General features: G+C 37.4%; 1 protein-coding gene across 1 annotated transcript in view; it reads left to right on the top strand.

Annotated features, from left to right (window-relative positions):
- The window catches only part of Cdc27 (cell division cycle protein 27), a 186,581-nt gene that overhangs the window by 92,768 nt on the left and 70,661 nt on the right, over nucleotides 1-23,152 (top strand). Inside the window, exons 5-7 of the mRNA XM_068384545.1 lie at nucleotides 8,179-8,340; nucleotides 8,721-8,934; nucleotides 14,403-14,583. Of these exons, the coding sequence (XP_068240646.1) occupies nucleotides 8,179-8,340; nucleotides 8,721-8,934; nucleotides 14,403-14,583 (557 nt within the window). The remainder of the gene's footprint in view (nucleotides 1-8,178; nucleotides 8,341-8,720; nucleotides 8,935-14,402; nucleotides 14,584-23,152) is intronic.

The following is a 23,152-nucleotide window of genomic DNA, read 5'->3' as shown; positions in this document are numbered from 1 at the left end:
CTTTGCATACTTAAGGGTGCAAGTAACCCTTACATGGGAGACTAATCATTTTCATAAGACAAAGCCTATTTGATACTAGGAAAGATGTGCAGGCGAACTTCTCATCTTTGACAAGGTCTGCACAACTACAGATGCGTGCTAACACTTCTATAATACAGGAATGACATGAGCTACTTTGGTTGCACATGCGCGCTCACCCATACGGCCTCTAAATCTCACCATGAAGGTAGAAACTTGGGTTTGTACAATGTGTCTCATTTGACGGAACCCTCAGAGGCATAAATCTGGATGCCTGCCAACCGCTTTCGGCCGCCGCATGCCACTATTGTTCCCCCTGGTCATATCTTGGACTTCTCCTCCTTACAGCTTAAAGAGCTCATTGGAACACTCACATGGTATTGCTCTTCAATCCTTTGCAATCTCCTGACTCCATTATGCCCTGAAGCCACAACGGTCCATGAGGCATAACCCTTCGAGGTTGTTCCTTTGTCTCTATTACCAATGGGATGGAATCAGGTCATGCTTACATTTACGAATGATAGCACACATGTATTCGCTTACAAGTACACTTGTAAGTGAATAGATGTCTCATCGCTTCGTTAGCTATGTTTGCTCCTCATAAGTGTACGTACGCTTAAGAACATCTTCATGTTCACACTGCTATGGCTAGTCAACAATCATTTTCTTTTGAGCAATGATGTTGCACTTCGTTGTGCATACATTATTCTCGCAAGTGACTCTTCGAGCTACTACGGAGGTGCTCATGCACATACAGTGAACCCTCGTTTATCGCGGTAGATAGGTTCCAGACGCGGCCGCGATAGGTGAAAATCCGCGAAGTAGTAACACCATATTTACCTATTTATTTAACATGTATATTCAGACTTTTAAAACCTTCCCTTGTACGTAGTACTGTTAACAAACTACCCTTTAATGTACAGAACACTTAATGCATGTAATACAGTACCCTAAACTAAAACAGGCACAATTATTAAAGGCGACTTTATATCATGCGTTTCCTAAACACGCCAAAAAGCACGATAAAAAATGGCAACCAATGTTTTGTTTACGTTTATCTCTGATCCTAATGAAGAAACAAACGCATTTACACATCTGTTTATAGGTTAGTTTTTGCATCAATTATATTGATTATTCAGTACAGTATGTTGATTTGGTTATTACTAATGTTTTACTTAATTTTTCTTAGGACTTCCAAATGAAATTTTTTTCTTTATGACGCCGCCTGAAACGACGGCGTCATAAAGTACGCTCAGTAAACAAACGAAGGCATTTAACATGCATGATGAAAGTGATAAATAATGATATTACAGTAAAAGCTTTTATAAAATATGTTATTACAAATATTATTTACCGTATCTATATAAAATCATACATACGTAGCAAAGCAGGAAAACAATCTACGAGAGAGAGAGAGAGAGAGAGAGAGAGAGAGAGAGAGAGAGAGAGAGAGAGAGAGAGAGAGAGAGAGAGAGTTGTTTTACATACGTAAATGTAAATTTTAAACAAAACAAAAAAATAGCCCCATTTCATATAAAATAGATTACAAATATTTTACTTTATCATATTACAGTAGTCTGTATAATACTGTAAAGTTCAGTACAGTATGTTGTTGTTAAAGTCGTTGCGATGAAATTCTCACGAAACAAAAACACGCCATTTGATTACAACAGCTGATTCATCTCTCTCTCTCTCTCTCTCTCTCTCTCTCTCTCTCTTTCTCTCTCTCTCTCTCTTCGTGTTATACAATATTTACATTTAGATGAAGAAACTAAAATTAGTTTTCTTAAGTGTCAATTAAATACGAAATGAAATAATTAGGCTGAGTCTACATCCATTTCAATCATAGCCAAAAATAGGGCATCCGATTTCATCAGCAAACCACTATTTTTTGGGAAATATTATTTTATTCTAGAAAATTGCCACTCTTTAAATAGTTAATTGCACATTAAGAAAGCGTGTACTTTTGTTTTTAAATTTCGGGTGTGTTTTAAAAATCGAGTATTGTTGACTTTTTTTTTTTTTACTTTTGGCTGTGATTAGATCAGCTGTCATCTAGCTGCCGCTCTTGAGTGTGTACGAATACACTAACAAAGTATCATTTATACCATTTCTTAACTTATTCAAACCGTCTACAGTATACAGTTGATATTACATAAGCACCAATGTGTTATAACCTATCAAATTTTTTTGTATTACATAAACTATCTACCTATCTCTAACCCCCCTCTATCTCTCTCTCTCTCTCTACCTCTCTCTCTCTCTCTCTCTACCTCTCTCTCTCTCTCTCTCTCTCTCTCTCTCTCTCTCTCTCTCTACTCTCTCTCTCTCTCTCTACCTCTCTCTCTCTCTCTCTCTCTACCTCTCTCTCTCTCTCTCTCTCTACTCTCTCTCTCTCTCTCTCTCTACTCTCTCTCTCTCTCTCTCTCTCTCTCTCTCTCTCTCTCTCTCTCTCTCTCTCTCTCTCTCTCTCTCTCTCTCTCTCTCTACCTCTCTCCTCTCTCTCTCTGTGTGGGCTACTTTTCACTACCTCCCATTCCTTACCTCTCTCTATCTCTCTAACAAATGATATCTTTGTTGCTCCTCAAAGTTTCATTTATATTGAAAATCAATCATGATTCAATTTTCCTTACTTTCTCCAATCTCGCACCATCGGTCACATCGCGGTATTTTCGATATTTCCGGAAAATCCGCAACATATGTATAGACATGGGTTATGAAAAAAATCCGCGAAGTGGTGAATCCGCGATGGTCGAACCGCGAAGTAGCGAGGGTTCACTGTAAACATGTTTATGAGCTCAGACTCGTGCATGAATGCCTACCTATAGTCAATTATGTTGCGTTCTGACACTTCCGCATGCGGGCAATCAAGTTACCACTCACGACGTATGCTGTTATTTCGTCAGTTGCATGTGCTACCTTCGTAGGCAGATGCATGGCTGTGAATAGTTGCAAGGGCTACTTACCATCACACAGAACATACATTCTTTTCTCATTCTATGGTCGTATCCCATGGAATTGAGTCGGGTTATTCATAACCCTCGTACCATCATGTAACCAGACATAGTAGTCTACACTCAAGTGGATGTCCCCCTTTATCTCATTCGGGACCCTCTTGACATCTACGGATTGTACGTGTTAAGTATTAAAAGTACTCAGACTCCCAAACTTCACAAAAACAAGTCTGTTCCCATGAGAAGGAATATTCGGAGCTTATGCCAGTGTTGCCCATCGGGAACGGAGAGATACAAAACATTTTTGCTTTTCTAAGGGATACTTGTCATCAGGGAGAAGGAGGTCTTGTTTGCTAATGTTTATCGATGTTCTGTAATCGAGTTTTGGGCGCAATGGAACCATTCAGGCCGAACCCAGATCTTAATTTGCCCTGGGGTATCCGTCACGGATTCCTGCCATAAATTGGAAGAAATTTAAATTCCAGAGTGGTCCATATCCGAACTTATGCACACAACTATCTGACTGACAAATGTGATTGAAGATATGTCTCAATTTTGTAATTCGGAAGTAGTCGCTTGCAAACGATCGATAGCGATCGATCAATTGCTTAACAGCGATCTACTAGGGAGATGCGTTGTAATGCTATTACCTGCTAGAGATTACTAGCTACTCCGGTGTTTACTGATCCATAGATGACAGACATGACCAACTCTCATTATAGGTAGTAGGTTGGCCAGGGCACCAGCCACCCGTAGAGATACTACCACTAGAAACTTATGGGTTCCTTTGAATGGCCAGACAGTACTACATTGGATCCTTCTCTCTGGTTACAGTCTGGCCTATTCTTTACATATTCTCCTCTGTCCTCATGCACCTGACAACACAGATTACCAAACAATTCTTCCTCTCTCACGGGGTTAACTACTGCACTGTAATTGTTCAGTGGCCACTTTCCTCTTGTTAAGGGTAGAAGGGACTCATTAGTTATGGCAAGCAGCTTTTAGGAGAAGGATACTCCATTACAAACCATTGTTCTCTCGTCTTGGGTAGTGCCATAGCCTCTGTACCATGGTCTTCCACTGTCTTGGGTTAGAGTTCTCTTGCTTGACGGTACACTCGGGCACACTATTCTATCTTATTTTTCTTCCTCTTGTTTTGTTAAGTTTTTAAAGTTTATATAGTAGATATTTATTTTAATGTTACTGTTCTTAAGATATTTTATTTTTCCCTATTTCCTTTCCTCACATTTCCTTTACTCACTGGGCTGTTTTCCCTGTTCGATTCCTCTGTCTTATAGCATCCTGCTTTTCCAAGTAGGGTTGTAGCTTAGCAATTAATGATATTAATGATAACAGCAAAGGCAGTTGAAAGACAGAATTCACCTTCCCTTTACAAAAACAGTGGTTTGCAACCAATCTCATGTTTTGACAGTAATCGACTTGAATGTTTATTTGGTAAGCAACTTCTTGATGCCCTTGTATACTCAGACGAGTTAATCTTTTGCTTGAGGGTCAAATGAAACTTGTTCGTCTCAATTATCTGATGGAATCAGAAGGAGAGACTCATGTGCTCCTGAAAGTGTTGCTGGTATAAACAGTTTCTCCTTTCCTCAAGTCACAATACAAACTATAGAATGCCGAATTGCACTCCAGTTAGGTAAATCAATGGTGCTACCAACTCTAGGGGAAGTGTAGGTCGGGATCACTCTTGTTATAAAAGGCATCACTCTCACCCGTCTTACCAGGGGAGGATGCCACAGATTGAAGGGATAATAAGACCCTTAGGTCTGATCTCCGGACGGTCCTAATCCTCTGCGCCAAGTGACATGTCCTGTTTCTTTTCTCCTTCCATTGACTAGACATTCAGTGATTTTGACCATTGGTTATCGATGAAGTTATCCTTCAAGGATGTACCTAGAGTCATCATTTTAGAATGTATTTGCCAGTACAGAGTGAGAGGCTCAGCCTACACTCAACTCCTTAAGTGTTTAGAAGAACATTCACTCTAGTTGCAACCGGGGTCCCTCCTCTTCCCTTAGATGACTAGTTAAATTAGAGCAGACTCAGTAGAGATGTTTCTCCAACACTGAGTCAATCCTTGAGGCTTTTCCCCATTCGGAATAAACCTGCAAGAATTAATCCCGGCAATTTCCATGAGAACTGGCATGTTTATAAAGGCAAATAACCTCTAAGAGACAAAGATGCTCTGTCTAAATCAGGGATAAAGACTGAGGGAAACAGCCTGTCTCCAAGCAAGGTTTCCTATGAATGCACTGATGGCTGCACCAACTGGGTTGCCAGACCAGGTTTGGGGGCCCCCTGTGAAAGTCTTACCTTGAAGTCCCCACTAGTAACAATTGTTCCTTTTGTGATTAGCTAGCTGGAATTCTACGGACTTACGTGTCTGATAGGATCAGAGTAATAGGGGAGACCTGAGTTTGGTGGCCCCTGGCAAAAGTCATTACTCAGGTCCCCTCTAGTGCTAACTGTTCCTTTCGGTATTAGCAGGAATTCTATGGACTTACGTGTCTGATAGGATTAGAGTAATAGAGAGACCTGAGTTGGGAGGTAAAGATCACCCACCTTCTCTGGGGAGCAGACATTCTCTCTGCTTTCCCACATTCGATGCTGTTGGGGATGCATCGAAAGAAAGGTGGGGGCTTACCTGTTGTGATAAATGGCCTCTGACCTATATTCCAACACCTATTGGCAGTGCCACACAAGTGATTTTGTTTTAGAATGCTTTGTTGCTTTCTCTTAATCTCTTAACAACTCCCTTCTTGTCACACTGTAGTGTTTTCATTAGAGCTTGATGGTGGTAGAATACCAAACAAGGTCTTCTTGGCATGGCATAAAGCACCCAGTCAAAGATATTCTTTTTATGACTATCGTCCATTTAGCCGTTAGAAGATGATGGAGTTGGACGGGAGATAACTCGATTACCTTGGGCAACTCAATTCAGTGCAGACCAGGAAACTTCTTAGTAGTCATTCTGACCAGGCGGACTCAGCGGGCTTCGAGTGACCTTTCTCTCCCCTTGTTTGCCACCTGAGTCTTGCTTATGGAGGGGAATTCCGGACGAGATGTCAGACCAGGACATCCCGTCTGGAAGTTTTTAAGGTATGGTTAACCAGTACAGGGTAAGCAGGCACCCATTATTAGAGGCCCTTCGACATCTGTGGAATACCTATGCACTTCCCACGCTTTCTGTCTGAGAAGGAGACTCATTCATAGAAGGACATCTACAGAGCAATCGATGACCCTGATAGCCCTTCAGTGTCAGCAAGAAGAATAACACCCAGAACCTCTATTCCTACCTGCAGAGATATCAAGAGAACTGTTATCTCCTTCCCAGACCTACTTATATAAGACAAGAAAATATTATACTCTGAAAATTATATACTGTAATCACTTGACTCGAAATATTAAATCTGAACAAAACCTTACACTGACAAGAAAATAATACTTAGTCCCTAGGATCCCTCACCTTTAGGGTATTCAACATCGCCTCCTTCAGAGGGGCTTTTTTCGTAAGCAGTAATGAAAAAGATGGCTTGATACCCCAGTAGGTCGTCGGTTGCCTTCCCATCAGGCGAAGTGGTCTATCAACTAAGATTGAGAAAAGAGGTCTCATGCCACTTGATATCTGTCTCCCCTGGATAGCATAGTTTGCTATACCTTTGAGAAGGAGGACCTGCTTGGTCCCAACCGTGACAGAATGCCACTCGCCTTTGAGCCTCGTTTTCCATTTTGAACAGAGTCAACTTAACCACGACGGAACTGTCACTCCTTTATCAGAGTGTCGAGCTTACTGGTTCCTAAATCAGAAGTTATTCCACCTCCTCAGAGTGTAGTTCTTGTACCATGCTTTTGGAAAAAAGTGCTTCATGCCACTAGTCAGTCCTCAGAACATGACTTGACTCTCAAGATAGTTCTTTCCTTCTCACTGCCGACGTGATGATTGCCAGCAAAGAACTTGGTCTCTTTTATAACATATCTCAGCCAGGATACAGAGGTCTAGTAACACTTGACTTCATACCTGAGTCTTTTCTCAAGCCTCAGACTTGGGCTTTAGTTATCCAGAGGTTCATATCCTTCAGGATTGAATGTCTTCACAACTTATCTTTTGACCCAGATCATTTTTTTTCTCCAGCTAGTCTATGACTTATGACCGAGATAGGGACCAAGAGAAGTGTCGTAAATTGATCTGGACATATGTTGAACGTGGAAAAAGTGAAGTTTTTGTAGATTTAATATGCCATGCCATGATACTATAATCATCTGTCATATTTTATCAATATTCTCTTACTGTATATCATTATTTCACTTTCTTGGTTCATAGGATATCATAGGCTATATTAAATCCTTTTTGTATTCTATTTTTCAATTTCGGAATCATCTCAACAATAGAAAATTATGCTTTATTTTTTGTACCCTTGGTTGTGATCAGCTGATATGAAGGCCCCGCTACCGTATCGAGAGACTTTGCACATTTTTGTGTATCCTTTATATAATTTCTTAACTTATTTGCAAAATCCCTATGATGAATATTACATCAGCACCAAACAGTATGTTAAAGGATATCATAGTTTCCATAATGTTCGTTTATAGCCATTGTTTTTAGTTATCATGCAAATACGTTCTCTTTCTTTCTCTGTGCGTGTGTTGACAGGTAGTTAATTTTTAAGGCTTCATAGAGTTTTTCCTTTTTAGTTCATTATTAAGTCTTCATGTTTCTTTAGAGATAATTGTGTTTAATTGTGATTTATAAAAGCATGTTTGTATTCTACTTTTCAAATGTAGGAGCATTTCAATAATCAACTATTATTTTGGTTTTACTTTTGGTAGTCATCAGCTGATCTCAAAGTCGCACTGCCGTACTGTATTATGATTATGCGCACATACAAATAACAAGGAGTATCCTATATATAATTTCCTAACTTATTCAGAATATCTTAATAATGAATATTATATCAGCACCAATATGTCATGGATATCAGTTTTCATAGAGTTATAAGTTATGATATGAATATGTTCGGTGTGTTTGTGTGTGTGCATGGGATTCCTCTTTAGACATTTCGCAATGTTTCGATAATGGGATTACTAATATTATTCGATAAAGTATCAAAAGGAAAAAAGTTTCTAATTTGCTATTTTGTAATATAGAACAATGTTATGTGTATCTAATTTGGATTTATTTTTTCAGATATTGTGCCGTACAACTAAAGACTCACCAATGGTGTTGAATAAACCGGCAGTGTTCGCTCCGGCGGGAAATAATAGTAATTTTCAAAGCCCCCCGACTGGTCAACCTAACCCTAATGTCCGTAGATCTTCTCGTCTTTTTGGCAATAGTAGTTCTGTTAAGGTGAGTGCAAGATGAATACTTCAGTAAATCAAAGATTAAGTGTAATTGCTCCAAGGTTTTTATCATTATTAATGTAAGAACAGTCCTTTGGGTGTGTGTACATCTCTAAATATATTTGACTGTTTATCATTGTACTGTACAGTATTCGTAAAGCTGTTTAAATGAGTAAATTATCATAGGTATTTTCTGTAGAACATGATATAACTCCTTCACTTCATAGGGTGTCTTTGCATATATTTTAAAGGCAGGACAAAATTATTTACATTTTTACATTTTGCATAACCCATTGTATGATTGAGCGTATTAAAGTAGATTTGTGAATTGTCACTTTGTGAACTCTACTCTCATATGGAAGCATGGTTAACAGTTTATTTTTTCAGGAAAATAATAAAAGTCGTTTTGTGGCACCAAAGTCTCCTGCAAGGAAAGCCAAGACAAGATCCTCCAAGAGTCAATCTAGTCTGTCAGAACTTAATGAAAAGAATAAAAGCGAAAACCAAGACATTTTGTCATCATCGGATAAGTTATCAGAAAAACCTGTGACACCGCAGTCTCTCATTCAACAAGCATTTAGCATTCAGAAACTGTGCGCTGGTAAGTTATTTTACTCTAATTAATTGAAACTGGCCCAATTGAATGACTATTTGTCTATACTGTATATCAGTAGGTTTAGACATAATTGGGTTAATGTCTGTTAGTGCAATAATCAAGACTTTAGAATGTTAAATTTTTTGCATTAGTCATTATAATAGTAAACATTTGTTTGTTATTACATTATTTTGTATTGCATAATGTTTATTGCAACAATGATGATTGAAATTATAAATTGCTTCCCTACCAAACCTGCTGCTGTAGAATCTCCTAAGGGCAAAGCAGAGAGTAGTATAGAAGGAAAATGTGATATTTTTGGTGTATTGGAAGTCATTATTGCTTCACTGCTTTTCTAAGTCAGTTTTGTGTTTATTGTGGTTCCTTTTCAACCTCTTGTGTATTTGTGTATTTTTCTCTCATGCTTATGGCTCAGAGATAGCTCTCTCTCTCTCTCTCTCTCTCTCTCTCTCTCTCTCTCTCTCTCTCTCTCTCTCTCTCTCTCGTGTGTGTGTGTGTTAATAAAAATCTGATCAAGATGGCACTGTATAACACAGGCAACTCGTGGAGAGACATCGCTGGAATCAGCAAAAGCAAATTCCATGAGTTGGCGAAACAGGAGCTCGACCCGTCTGATAACAGAGGTCACTAGTAACTCCAGCCAGTGTGACGTAAAATAGTCTCAGACATATTGAAACATCATGATCCAATAAACTGGAACAAATCTGTGGAAAACATCAGCAAAATAATAGAAGAAGATCCAAGTGATAAAGAGACTTATAAAGAAAGTCTACATCAATCAACACATTCCATCAAAGAACAATAAGAAGTCCAATATGGTGAATATGCTGATTGATGCATTGGGAAAAAGAATGCCAAAATGGTGTAATACATGTAAGATATGGTATTCCATTAATAATCCTCAACAACTGATTAGAAAATGTGATGCCTGCCATGTTCCAACACACCCTACATGTGCTGAAATACAGCAAAAAATAAAAAATAGAGACACAAAGGTCTTCTGCTCAACATGCTTAGTCTGGATAGAAAATATAATTAAGTCGAGACTAAATCTGCAAATAGTTGAAGAGGAAGAAGCAGAAGAAGAAGAAGAAGAAGAAGAGAAAAATGAACAGGATATGTGTAAGGATGCAGAGGAAATCATTGATATAACTTATGATGCCATCCAACAACATACTTATGAAGAAATAAATTATCAGATGGAAACAAATAATAGACCCAAGAGACTCTACCCGGACCTACATACTTTTAGGGAAGAGCAAGAACAAGAAAAAAAAGAAAAGAAAGATATAGTCTGCAATATGCTGAAAAGTGGGAATTGCAGATTTGGCGAAAGATGCTACTACAAGCATCCAAAGATATGCCATAATTATGAAATATATGGTAAATGTGCGTATTTAGACGGATATGGAGACGAATGCAGAGATCTCCATCCAAAAATATGCAGAAACCTAAAAGAAGGAAAAGGATGCAGTTTCAAAAAAAAATTTCGATATATGCATCCTGCAACTATGAATGAGAGTAAGAAAACTCAGCAAACTGAAAAGAAAAATGAAAGCAAAAATGAAACAAAAAAAAAACACAAAAAAGCAGGCCGCGTATATACCGCGCTATGCACCAAAAACCCCAAGATATGAGGCCTTTCAACCCAAATCTGCACATATAGAGCCCAACTACAAAGAATGCATCTATAATGCCAGGGGTTGGTGCAGATATGGGGATAATTGCAGGTATGCACACAAAAATAAATATTAAGGCGAAAGAACAAATATAATAGAAAAGTTGGATTTTTAATGGCAGAATTCCGGGAAATGAAGAAAAGAACATCATATCAGAACAGGAAGTAAGCATGGGAGAATCCATATTATTACCAATATTAAATAATGGGGATGAAACACAAACCATAATAGTGATGAATGCACAGGGTTTAGTCACGAGTAACTCTAAAAGGAAAATAGAGTTCTTAGAAGATCTAACCCAAATTGAAAAAATAGATACATTAAATATAAGTGAAACATGGTATTCCCAAGAGACTGGCAGTGATGACCAGATAAAGGGTTTCCAAACTTATAGATCTGACAGAACAAATAGGAATCAAGGGGGAACCGCAATATATGGAAGAGACATAAATCAAGGAAAAGTCTGTGAAAAATACAGCAACACAGAATGTGAATTGATTGCGGTAGAATTTGAATCTGAAAAACTAGTGAATATTGTAGTTTACAGACCTCCAAATACTAAGGAGTTTGACATAATAATAGAAAAAATAGATATATGTAGAAACCATAAAGACTGGAATATACTCCTATCCGGAGATTTTAACTTTCCTTTCGTGGATTGGAAAGAACGGATAGAAGAAAGTGGTTGTATGTATACATATAAAAAAGAGAGTAATAGTAGCGCAGAAGATAAGAGGCAATTTGAAAAGCTTCAAGATATGCTATTAGAACATAATATGCAACAAATAAACCACATTCCAACAAGAAAGGAAAATGTCCTAGATCTAGTATTCGTGAATGAGGTGAATTATGTTAAAGAAATAATAGTGTATAACACGGGAATTTCAGACCATAATGTCATAGAATTAATAGTCCATTCCAAAGCAAGTGATCCAAGAATTAATCAAAGCACAAAACATTGGGAAGGATATGGAAAATATAATTTTTATAGTAAGAATATAAAATGGTCAGAAATAAATGAAGAACTGAATAAAGAATGGAAAAATGTGTTTGTAAGTGATAATATACAGGTAAATACAGACATATTATACAAAATACTGGAGAAAATTGTTGAAAAATATGTACTGAAGAAAAACAATAAACAAAAGACATGCATACCAAGAGAAAGAAGGATCTTATTTAAGAAAATTAGAAAGTGGAAGAAAAATCTTACAAAAAAAAAAATGTGTAGAAAATGATGGAAATAAAATGTAAGATAGAAATTGCAGAACAAAAGATTATACAGTCAAAAGAAAATGAAAAAAGGGACTTAGAAGAAAGGACACTTCAAAATATAAAAAAAAAACCCTATGCAAAAAAGATGAATAAAGGGAGATTAGAAATAGGCCCTCTTAAGAATTGAAGGACAGCTAACGAATGAAAAAAAGGAAATATGCAACATATTAGCAGAAAAATATAAGAGCGAGTTCACGCCAAGAATTGCGAATAAGAATAATGAAACAGAAATGAGAGAAGAAAATGTTGAATATCTAACGGACATAGATATTAATGAAGCAGATATTGTCAAGGCTATAAACGAAATTAAAATGGATCAGCAGCCGGACCAGATGGAGTTCCAGCGATTTTGTTGAAAAAAACTGCAAACACTATCGCGAAGCCGCTTGCAATACTGCTAAGACATAGTGTAGATATGAGCGAGATACATGTTAAACATGAATTAGCTTATATAACCCCTATCTTCAAAAGTGGATCAAGACTAGAGGCAAGCAATTATAGACCTGTTAGTCTAACATCACATATGAAAGTGTATGAGAGGGTAATAAAAAAGAAAATAATGGATCATTTGGTTAAAAATAATTTGTTTAATATTGGTCAACACAGTTTTGTGCCTGGAAAAAGTACACAAACCCAACTGATAGCACACTATGAAAACATATACAAAAATATGATAAGTGAAAAAGACACAGATGTGATCTATCTAGATTTTGCAAAAGCCTTTGACAAGGTAGACCACAATATATTAGAGAAAAAAATGAGAAAGCATAATATTGTGGGAAAGATAGGAAAATGGGTAAAAGAATTCCTGCAAAACAGAAAACAGATAGTGGTTGCAAATGACGAGAAATCGGATGAAGCTCGGGTAATATCTGGCGTGCAACAAGGTACGGTTTTAGCTGCACTGCTGTTTGTTATTATGATCTCAGACGTAGACTGATGTTGAAAACTCTATAGTGAGAAGTTTTGCCGATGACACAAGAATAAGTAGAGAAATTACTTGTGATGAAGATAGGAACTCACTACAAAGAGATCTAAACAAAATATATGAATGGGCAGAGATAAATAGGATGGCATTTAACTCCGATAAATTCAAATCAATGAATTATGGAAACAGAGAAGGATATACGAGGTGCCTCACACTGAGGGACCTGGGGGAACCCAAACAAAAAATAAGGCAATAAAGTAAGGCTCTCTCTCTCTCTCTCTCTCTCTCTCTCTCTCTCTCTCTCTCTCTCTCTCCTCTCTCTCTCTCTCTCTCTCTCTCTCTCTTTTTTTTTTTTTTTTAGATGGCAGTGGTATTTGATCTTTGGCCTAGAACCTGCTCTTTTTTTTATTATCAACTTCTTTGTCCCAGGCATCATATAATCATAATTTTGTCTGCAAGAGTTTGCAAATGGTCCTAATTTGGTTATCTCAAGTGGGTTATATATTGCTGCTTAGTGAATAGCATTTTCAATGCTTCTTAAAATGCTGATAGACTATCAGTAGTATTTTTTCCTAAATGTGAATGATTGAAAGGGAATGTCTTTTAGGTGTCATTGGTGATTCCGCCGATGTTGGTCTACTTTTGAGACCCAGCCACCTTAGATTTGGTAGAATGGAAGATCTAGAAATCCTTTATTTCAGAGCTGTAAACCTTTTGGTTATTTATGGACAAGCTAGAGACTCCCTTATCTGGAGGGGCCTGGTTTTTGCTATAATACCATGTGACTATACACTGTACTGTGGACAATAGATGTACTTTTAGAACTAATATTTTGACACTTCCAGATTTATTCAGTCTGCATCTTTTAGTGGATTATGGTGATGATGATTTAGTTTTTATTATTGTTGTTAGACTATTTTCATTGCAGAATCTACTCATTGAACCCACCATAAGAAATTGTTTAATGTGAGTGGGAAGTTTGATCAAGGATAAGTTAAAGAAGTTTGGCAGTTAGTTAAAACGATACCAAGATTGGTCAATGAAAATTTGATGACAGAAAGCAATGGTTTGTGCTGTGCAAGGCTTTAAGTAGAGGACTACCTTTATCTTGTCACCTGACCTGTGAAGAATAATTGGTATAGGTTTAGGATACTTCGTGATATATAATTCCAGTTTGGCTACTTAAATTTTTTGTTCAAATTGTAAAAAACTGCCTTGTTTTGAGGTACCTCAGTCTTGCAAGCATAGTAATTGACTGTTTTAGAGTTGGAAGTTTGCTGAAAGCAAGGTAGGAAGGGGTTGTAATTTTGCCCTTCTGATTGCAAATTCCATATAAAATCCTAGATGGTATGTCCTTATTAGGAGGGGTGAGTTAGTGTTTTGCCTTCTACTTTTATTTTTTGAGAACCAGTATAGATTTTTCCATGAAATTTATTTCAACTAGCCATTTTTTTATAGAACTGATAGTCGTTAGTCTTCACTCTTTATTTTTTGCCTGTGGAATATTTTAATAATTCATCAACAGACTGTTGAATATTATCTCGGCTATCAAAAGCTCTTAATCATTGCAGAGGGCTTGATGTCCCTCTTCCGAGATATGGGTGCAGCGTACCAACAGTTAGCACAGTACAACTGCAGAAGAGCGATAGACTTGTTGACAGCTCTGCCAACTCAGCATTATCGCACTGGATGGGTTCTGGCTCATATTGGTAAAGCATATTTTGAATTGAACGATTACCATCAAGCAGCTAAGTAAGTCTTATTTATTTAATTCAAATGTGTGTTTTTATAAAATTATTAACAATGGATTTTATATTCCTAGCTATGTTTTGTTGATCCTTTTTTTTGAAGTCATTAACACACTAAAGGTTCTTTAGCTGGCATCCAAAATACTAGAGAATAATGTGCCTGTGTCAAAAGGAATGTTTACCAAATGGCATGGTAATATTTACTATATATGGGTATTATTCCATGGGTAATGTGTACTACAGAAAAATAAGAAATGCCAATCTTGAGCTGGCCATACACGCAGAGAACTGACCGTACGGTTTGTCCTGCAGGGCTTGAGCGGCGCTCCTGTCCTGTGAAAAAAGCCCACACGCTACGGACTAACCCGCTTAGTTCAAGAAGATTGAGCACCCAGTATTAGGCTTACATGATTACGTTTTTTGGTACTTGTTAACCAAATCTGGTACATTACGAGGTATCGAGTACAATTTGTAGCCTACATCTAAGTCTCAAAATGCTAAATTTTGGTACTTTTTACTTTTTTTGTTTTTACTTAATATAAATCTGACTTTAAATAACATGTAAGAACATGATAGACATTCTCCTTTGGCTTCTACTTGGGTGATTTGTCCGCTTTGGTGTTTGTGTACTTACTTCTCTTGAAGTCATTATAGGTCTACCTTTTCCGTTCATCCCCCTTTATCCAAGACTCCAAATGTCTCCTGGGAGAAATATACTAAAAGGAATTTTGGACCTTTCTGTAGATTATGTCATGCTGAAGCACTACAGTGAGCCCTCGTTTATCGCGGTAGATAGGTTCCAGACCCGGCCGCGATAGGTGAAAATCCGCGAAGTAGTGACACCATATTTACCTATTTATTTAACATGTATATTCAGACTTTTAAAACCTTCCCTTGTACGTAGTATTGTTAACAAACTACAGTAGGGTCCCGAATTATGCGAGAATTTGGTCGATGAAAGGCCTCGTGTAATTGGAAATTCGTATATTTCGAAACACATCATGGCGGCAAACAGCAACCTACCCGTCAATTTTTTTTTCACTCCATTTCTAGCTTTCTAGCTATATATATACTGTATATACACTGTGTGTGTGTATGTATGTGTGTATGTATGTATGTATATATTATATATATATAAAACACACACATATATATATATATATATATATATATATATATATATATATATATATATATATATATATATATATATATATATATACTGTAGCTTTTATCTTAACAATACTGTAAGAAATCCTTCTTATAGATTTTTTTTATAAAATACTGTACAAAATTTCTTTTATGGATAAATAAAACAATAAAAAGTTGTTAAAGTTTTGATAATTTTATATGACTGTAGTATTTACTACTGTACTATGCATATCTTACTGTTTTCAGTATTTTCCGAATGATGTAGAATTATTTCCTATAGATACAAAAAACAAAAAAGGTTTGATACAGTACACGTATCTAGAAATAGTTAAAAATTACAGTATAGTACTGTATATCCATGATGACACTCCCACACGTAAACACGGCCACTAGGCGCAAGTGTGCACTAGGCTGCTGTACGATAATCACGCTTTTTTTGCCCTGAGCGGTCATTTCACTAATGATAATTTTTCAAAGTTAATATAATTTCTTTATGCTTATAATTCGTAATTATAGTTAAAAGTAGGGATATTAATTAAATGGTTGAGTAAAAAAAACAATTAATACTACTATTATTTCATTTCAAATGGCTACATAATACTGAATATTCTAATGGGTTCTTTTTATCTTCAATCGTAAATCTTACGCCTGGATAAGCAACAAAAGGAAAGGAATAGGTCTCTCTCTCTCTCTCTCTCTCTCTCTCTCTCTTCTCTCTCTCTTCTCTCTCTCTTCTCTCTCTCTCTCTCTCTCTCTCTCTCTCTCTCTCTCTCTCTCTCTCTCTCTCTCTCTCTCTCTCTCTCTCTCCATATCGTTTCCTGTATAGTTTTCAAATATGTTCGTCATACATTTGTACATTATTTATCCACTTTATTCTCTCTCTCTCTCTCTCTCTCTCTCTCTCTCTCTCTCTCTCTCTCTCTCTCTCTGCGTTTCCTTTCCCTTTATAGTTTTGTAAAATTTCGTTGTCCAGTCATTCGGTAATGAGAAGTCATTTTCGCTTTCGACATCGAAAGAAAACTTTGTTTCTTCAATATACTCATCACTGGAGGATTCAGAACTAGTGCTCTCATTATCAAACAGGTTATCATTATCAAAATCCACAACAAGAATATCATTTATTTCATCTAAAGAAATAACCTTCCTCTTTAGACCTTTCATTACAAAAGGAACAACAAATAACCACTTATGCATGAACGCCCGAGCGCACTGATAGGAAACCAGTTCAAACTAGAGTTTTGTAACATCAAGCTACCTTCAGAAAAATAGTTGCCAGACATCATATAAGTTTCTATTCACAGTCCCCATATGCTGAGTGTGTTGCCAAGTGGTGATCCTATACTTACTATACGAGTAAACGTAATATCACGAGACTGACGGCTTGTAAAAGGCAATTAAAGTCATGAACGGAATATACAGTTGAAGGCGGTACCGAGTAGATCGTGGTGAACGGTTTATCACGTGGGTGACGCTTAACATGTTAAAAAAACCATTTTATATAGTTCGGTATTTTCTCTATCCATCCTCTCCCAGAAAACCTTCAAATGTGAATTATCGGAATGTGTGCAGATCTTGGCAGTGCGATAACTAGTTAGCGACTGAGAATAAAAAAAATAAAAAGCCCGATTGACGAATGACGATGCTGATGAAGAGGATATCGAATACCGATTTTTCCCTAATTGATTTTTTCTACGTTCTGTCTAATCCAATGTACAGTACATTCTTATGTAAAGGGCGAACCCCAACATTTCTTGATGCTGCTACACTTTGATTATAGATATTTTACCACCAATTTATAATCTTTATTTATAATAACATCTTTAGTAAAAGCTCTTCAATATCACTTTCAGGAGTAAATGCGTTTATGATCGACGATGAAACGTAAAAAAAAACGTTTTCCTTTTAAGAAGGCGTTTTTATAGGGAAAAAAAAAAACAACACGAAATAAAATTGCTCATATTTCATATATTTTGATTTTCTAAGGATAAATAAAACATTAATTATAACATTATTATTACATAGTACCTGGTAAGATATCTTTTGCCGCAAAAGTTAACCTATAGACAGATGTTAAAATTGGTTAGCGAGTTCGTTATGATCAGCGATGGAACGTACTAAACAAAGTAATGGGTTTGGTTGTGGTGACATGTTTGGCAGTGGCATGATATAAAATAGTCTTTATTTTGATGGTTTTTAATTTAAAGTTTAATGAATAAGGATTTTTCACCATAATCACAACGTAAGTATAAAAATTAATTAGTACAAATATGGAATATTATACATATAGGTGTTGGACAGTTAGGCTAGGCCTAGCGACAAGTTCACACAACAGATGGGCAAACCTTAACATTTTTCATCCAAAACTAGTCTTAAAATGTTTGAACAGAAATCTTTCTCTCACATTCTCCCCCCCCCCCTTCTCAGACATCGGGGAACCATCACCCCCCCCCAATACAATTAAGAAAACAATAGATTTCCTACGCTTCGCGGTGCTTGACTCGCGGATTTAGAATGCTCCTCGCAAATACAGGAAAATTAATTTTTAAAAACTATCGATCGCGTAATTGAGGAATCGCGTAATTAGAACACGTGTAATTCGGGACCCTACTGTACCCTTTAATGTACAGAACACTTAATGCATGTACTACAGTACCCTAAACTAAAACAGGCACAAATATTAAAGGCGACTTTATATCATGCGTTTCCTAAACACGCCAAAAAGCACGATAAAAAATGGCAACCAATGTATTGTTTACGTTTATCTCTGATTATAATGAAAAAACAAACGCATTTACACATCTGTGTATAGGTTAGTTTTTGCATCGATTATATCGATTATTCAGTACAGTATGTTGATTTTGTTATTACCAATGTTTTACTTAATTTTTCTTAGGACTTCCAAATGAAATGTTTTTCTTTATGAAGCCGCCTGAAACGACGGCGTCATAAAGTACGCTCAGTAAACAAACTAAGGAATTTAACGTGCATGATGAAAGTGATAAATAATGATATTACAGTAAAAGCTTTTATAAAATATGTTATTACAAATATTATTTACCGTATCTATATAAAATCATACATATGTAGCAAAGCAGGAAAACAATCGCGGTATTTTCTTCGAAATTTTCGGAAAATCCGCGATATATGTATATACATGGGTTATGAAAAAAATCCGCGAAGTGGTGAATCCGCGATGGTCGAACCGCGAAGTAGCGAGGGTTCTCTGTACTGCACTTTCAATTAGGCGTACAGTACTTGTTTTCCCATTAATTTATAGAAATTTGAAAAGGAATGTGTTTATGTAGACAGAGATAATGTGATAGAGGTATACATAGATAAATAGAATTATCGGTAGCTACTTGATTTATCCTCTATCCACATTTTACACCATCGTTTTTTCCCATGAAGAGACTTCATAACACTTGATCCGAATATTAAATTTTTTTCCTTTGTGTCAGTATCTGTTTATTATCAGCTTACAAAATACTAATGCATGAATAAGGCAAACTACTGTGTGGTTTTAAAGACAAAATATGCAATGAAAAAAGGAAAGGAAATTTAAGGAAATCGTAACTTGGTGGATGAAAATTTGAGTGGAAAACCAAGAATAAAGAGCAATGGAGTGCAAAATATTACAAACTTGTTTAGGAAATGGATAGTCTGGCAGACGGAAATTTCAAATAAAAAGAAAAAATCGAAGTTACTCTACCGAGAAGATCATAAGAAAATGTCAAAAGACATTTTGGATAGTAATGATTGATTTTCTATCACTTTTAATGGAAATAGATTATCAAATATGTGTAATATATGCAAAATTTAAAGATATAAGTCATAACAAATATCACCATAAATAAATTCTCAACAATATAATTTGCAAAAATTGTTTTAATACAGTAATAAGTCAAAAGATTGTGAAATACAATGTGTATCGTTATAAAATAAAAAGTGCTCCGATCAAGGAATGATGTATGGAATACTGTACGTGACAAAATAGGTGAGTCAACCCAGTCGCCATGCTAGTCCGTACCCACACACGCAAGAGACTGGGGTGCATACTGCCAATCACAGTGGGACTAGCCTGTCTGGTCAAACATGCTGACAGGACGAGAGGATAGATTAGTTATGCCAGGTTTGTCCTGTTTACCCCTTCACAATAAGGATTGGCCCATTCGTGCCAATCACAGTCAAATCAGCACGCCAGTCCTCTGCGTGTACGGCCTGCTTTATAGCTATTTGAATTATAGTTATGAAAATATTTGAAAGTGGTAAAAGAATTTTGAACTGAATTAACTATTGATCTATATGAAACTTCCAAATGATTAATATAAGTCAAACTTTATTTGATATTTTTTTATTTATATATCAGATGTTTCATTTTTACTGTCCCTTAAAGAAATATATATGCTTGGTAAAAGTTTGAACTATTGTGTTTCAGTTAACATAGAAGAATTCCAGGTTTTGAAAGCATTTACAGTAATTGTAATGCATGTTAATGATAAAGGTAGTTTTTCATGCTTTCATCCCAAGTATCCAGTGAATTAGCTTAGTTTGAGATAGATATTGCAGTGGCAGCAATAAAAAGACACTTTATTTAGAGTAGGTAGCAGTCTATTGCTAGTGTATGTGCACTTGTTCATATACTATTATAGGTAGTAGGTTGGCCAAGGCACCAGCCACCTTTTGAGATACTACCACTAGAGAGTTTGGGGTCTTTTGACTGGCCAGACAGTACTACATTGGATCCTTCTCTCTGGTTACGGTTCATTTTCCCTTTGTTACACTGAATAGTCTGGCCTATTCTTTATATATTGTCCTGTCCTCATACACCTGACAACACAGATTACCAAACAATTCTTCTTCTTTCAAGGGGCTACTGCACTGTAATTGTTCAGTGGCTACTTTCCTCTTGGTAAGGGTAGAAGAGAGACTTAAGCTATGGCAAGCAGCTCTTCTAGGAGGACACTCCAAAATCAAACCATTGTTCTCTAGTCTTGGGTAATGCCATAACCTCTGTACCATGGTCTTCAACTGCCTTGGGTTAGAGATCTCTTGCTTGAGGGAACACTAGAGTACACACTTATCTTATTTGTCTTCCTCTTGTTTTGTTGAACGTTTTGTATTTTTATAGGAGATATTTATTTTAATGTTACTCTTCTTAAAATATTTATTTTAAACACAAGACCTGCCTGGTGGTTATATATATAGCTTACATCCCTGACGTCACAGCAGAAAATTCAAAACTAGCGCCAATCGAAGATTTGATAGCCAGGTGTGCTACATGCGTGCCTCTAGCGAGGTACCTAGACACCATTACATGGGTCCTCATATCTTCCCTGCCGGCGCTAGCAGCAACATTGGTTGGATATTCTCCTCGCTTTTTTACTGATTACTGCTGTCCCTTTGGTGAAGTACAATATTTCTGGTTTTATGACTCTCGCTTGATTGGATTTCATTTGGGCTTGATTGGATTTCATTTGGATACTCTAGTTATATGTTTGGATATTGATATTTTGACCCTTGCTTGTTTTTTTATCTCTCTAATAATTTTCAAAATGGCCACCCCCCCTGGAAGTTTTAGGGTGTATGCTAGTGGGTGTAAGACCCGATTATCAAAGGCCTCCATTGATCCCCATTTAATATGTGTTAAATGTAGAGGTAAAGTTTGTGAACTTGTTAATAGGTGTAGCGAATGCCTTGTTTTATCGGATCATGAGTGGCTTGAATTCGATCGCTATATGCGAAAGTTAGCTAGAGATAGGGTAAGACGTAGTTCTTCTCATTCTTCTAGAGATTTTTCCTCTTCTAATATTACTGAACCTATTCCTTCCCCTGTAGTGGTAGTTCCTGATCCCACTATGAGTACCGCTGATGAGCCAACACTTAATATGATGTTGGCTATTCAGGCATTGGGTGTGAAGGTAGAGTCTATCGCTGCGGATAAAACACAGTTAATGTCTGACGTTAAGCAGCTGAAAAGTGAAAGTGCAAGACGTGTAGTGAGTGTTATTAGTGCTATGGAGGGTGCGCCTGCTAGAGGTTGTCGTTCTCCTAGTCCTAGACCTCTTCCAAGCTCCCCAACCCCTGGGAGAAGGAATGTCTGAAGACGAAAGGAAGCGAGAGGGTTTAGCTCCCGAGCAGACGTCCCCTCGAGCATTCCTGTTGACGTTTCCCATGACGTTCGCCCTCACCATAGGAAAGGTGAGGTTAAGGTGTTTTGTTCGTCATCAGATGATTATATTCCTAAAAGAGGCTGGCGTCAAGCGTCCAGACCTCTTAAGAGGAAATTGGACCAGCGTTCTTCCAGGACATCGCAAGCAGGCTGTAGTCATTGGAGCAGACCTGAACACTTTCCTTCTACCGAAGAAAGTTCACCTTCTAAGCGTCCTGCCAGGACGTTAAATTCTGGAAAGGATCGTCCCGTTGTTGAACAGTTGTCTGAACCGGGCATAACCTCGTTTCATCCTCCTCCGCCTCCTTCAGATTGGCTCTCACCTGCTGGACGCTCTAAGCGATCGGTGAGCGGTGTAGAGAACGAACCTGCGATTAACGTATCACAAGCAGATTCTGATTTTATTATGTTGCAAGAAATGCAGCAATGGCTTTCATCGTTCAGGGAAAACTATCAGACTACGGAAGCTTCCTCTCTTAACGCCAAGCGGCGCAAGGAGGCGATTCGGGAAACGCTTTTCAACGCGTTTGGAGACGTGTAACGTTCGACGCCCTGATGAACGTGACGTTAAACGTTCTACACGTGAGGTTGAACGTCCTGCCTTCCAGGAAGTCGAGCGTCCTCCTAAACGAGGTGCTGTTCGATTTCTTAGTAGTGGCAGTGAGTGTCCTACTACACACGCTTTCGAGCGTGCAGCAAAACGCGATGCCTCGCATCCTCTTGAGCGTTCGTCTTTGACTAGGCAGGACGTTGAGTATCCTCCTTGTAGTAAAGTCGAACGTCCTCTAGGACGTGAGGTCGAGCGTCCTCCAGGACGTGATGTCGAGCGTCCTCCTGTACCTGATGTCGAACAGCAAGTTTCCAGACAGGATATTGAACAGGATACAGTACTTCTTAGCTCTGATCGTGTGGACTGCGAGCATTCCGAAGAGCATCAGTTTTTGTCAGAGGAAGAAGTTGATTAGCCTTTTGAGGCGTTATCTGAGGAGGAAGACTAAATCTTTTCGTCCTTCAGTGGACTTAAAGAAACTCATGAAGATCTTTCATGAAGAATTTCCAGTCTTTTGTTCCCATTGCTCCGCGTTCGCCTCCATCGGAATTCACGCTTGGGAAGCCAAAGAAGAAGTGTCTGTTTACCAGAATGGTTCTTTCTCGTTCGTCAAAACGGGCATTGAAGTTGATGGGAGACTGAATGGGATCCAAGAAGGACCAAGGGAAAGCGGTGGCATTGGCTTTTCCCCCTACTAGATTG

The sequence above is a fragment of the Palaemon carinicauda genome, chromosome 12 (genome assembly GCF_036898095.1).
Source record: "Palaemon carinicauda isolate YSFRI2023 chromosome 12, ASM3689809v2, whole genome shotgun sequence".
Taxonomy (NCBI): domain Eukaryota; kingdom Metazoa; phylum Arthropoda; class Malacostraca; order Decapoda; family Palaemonidae; genus Palaemon; species Palaemon carinicauda.
The sequence above is the reverse complement of the archived record's forward strand: the minus strand, read 5'-3'. Positions and strand labels throughout refer to the sequence as shown.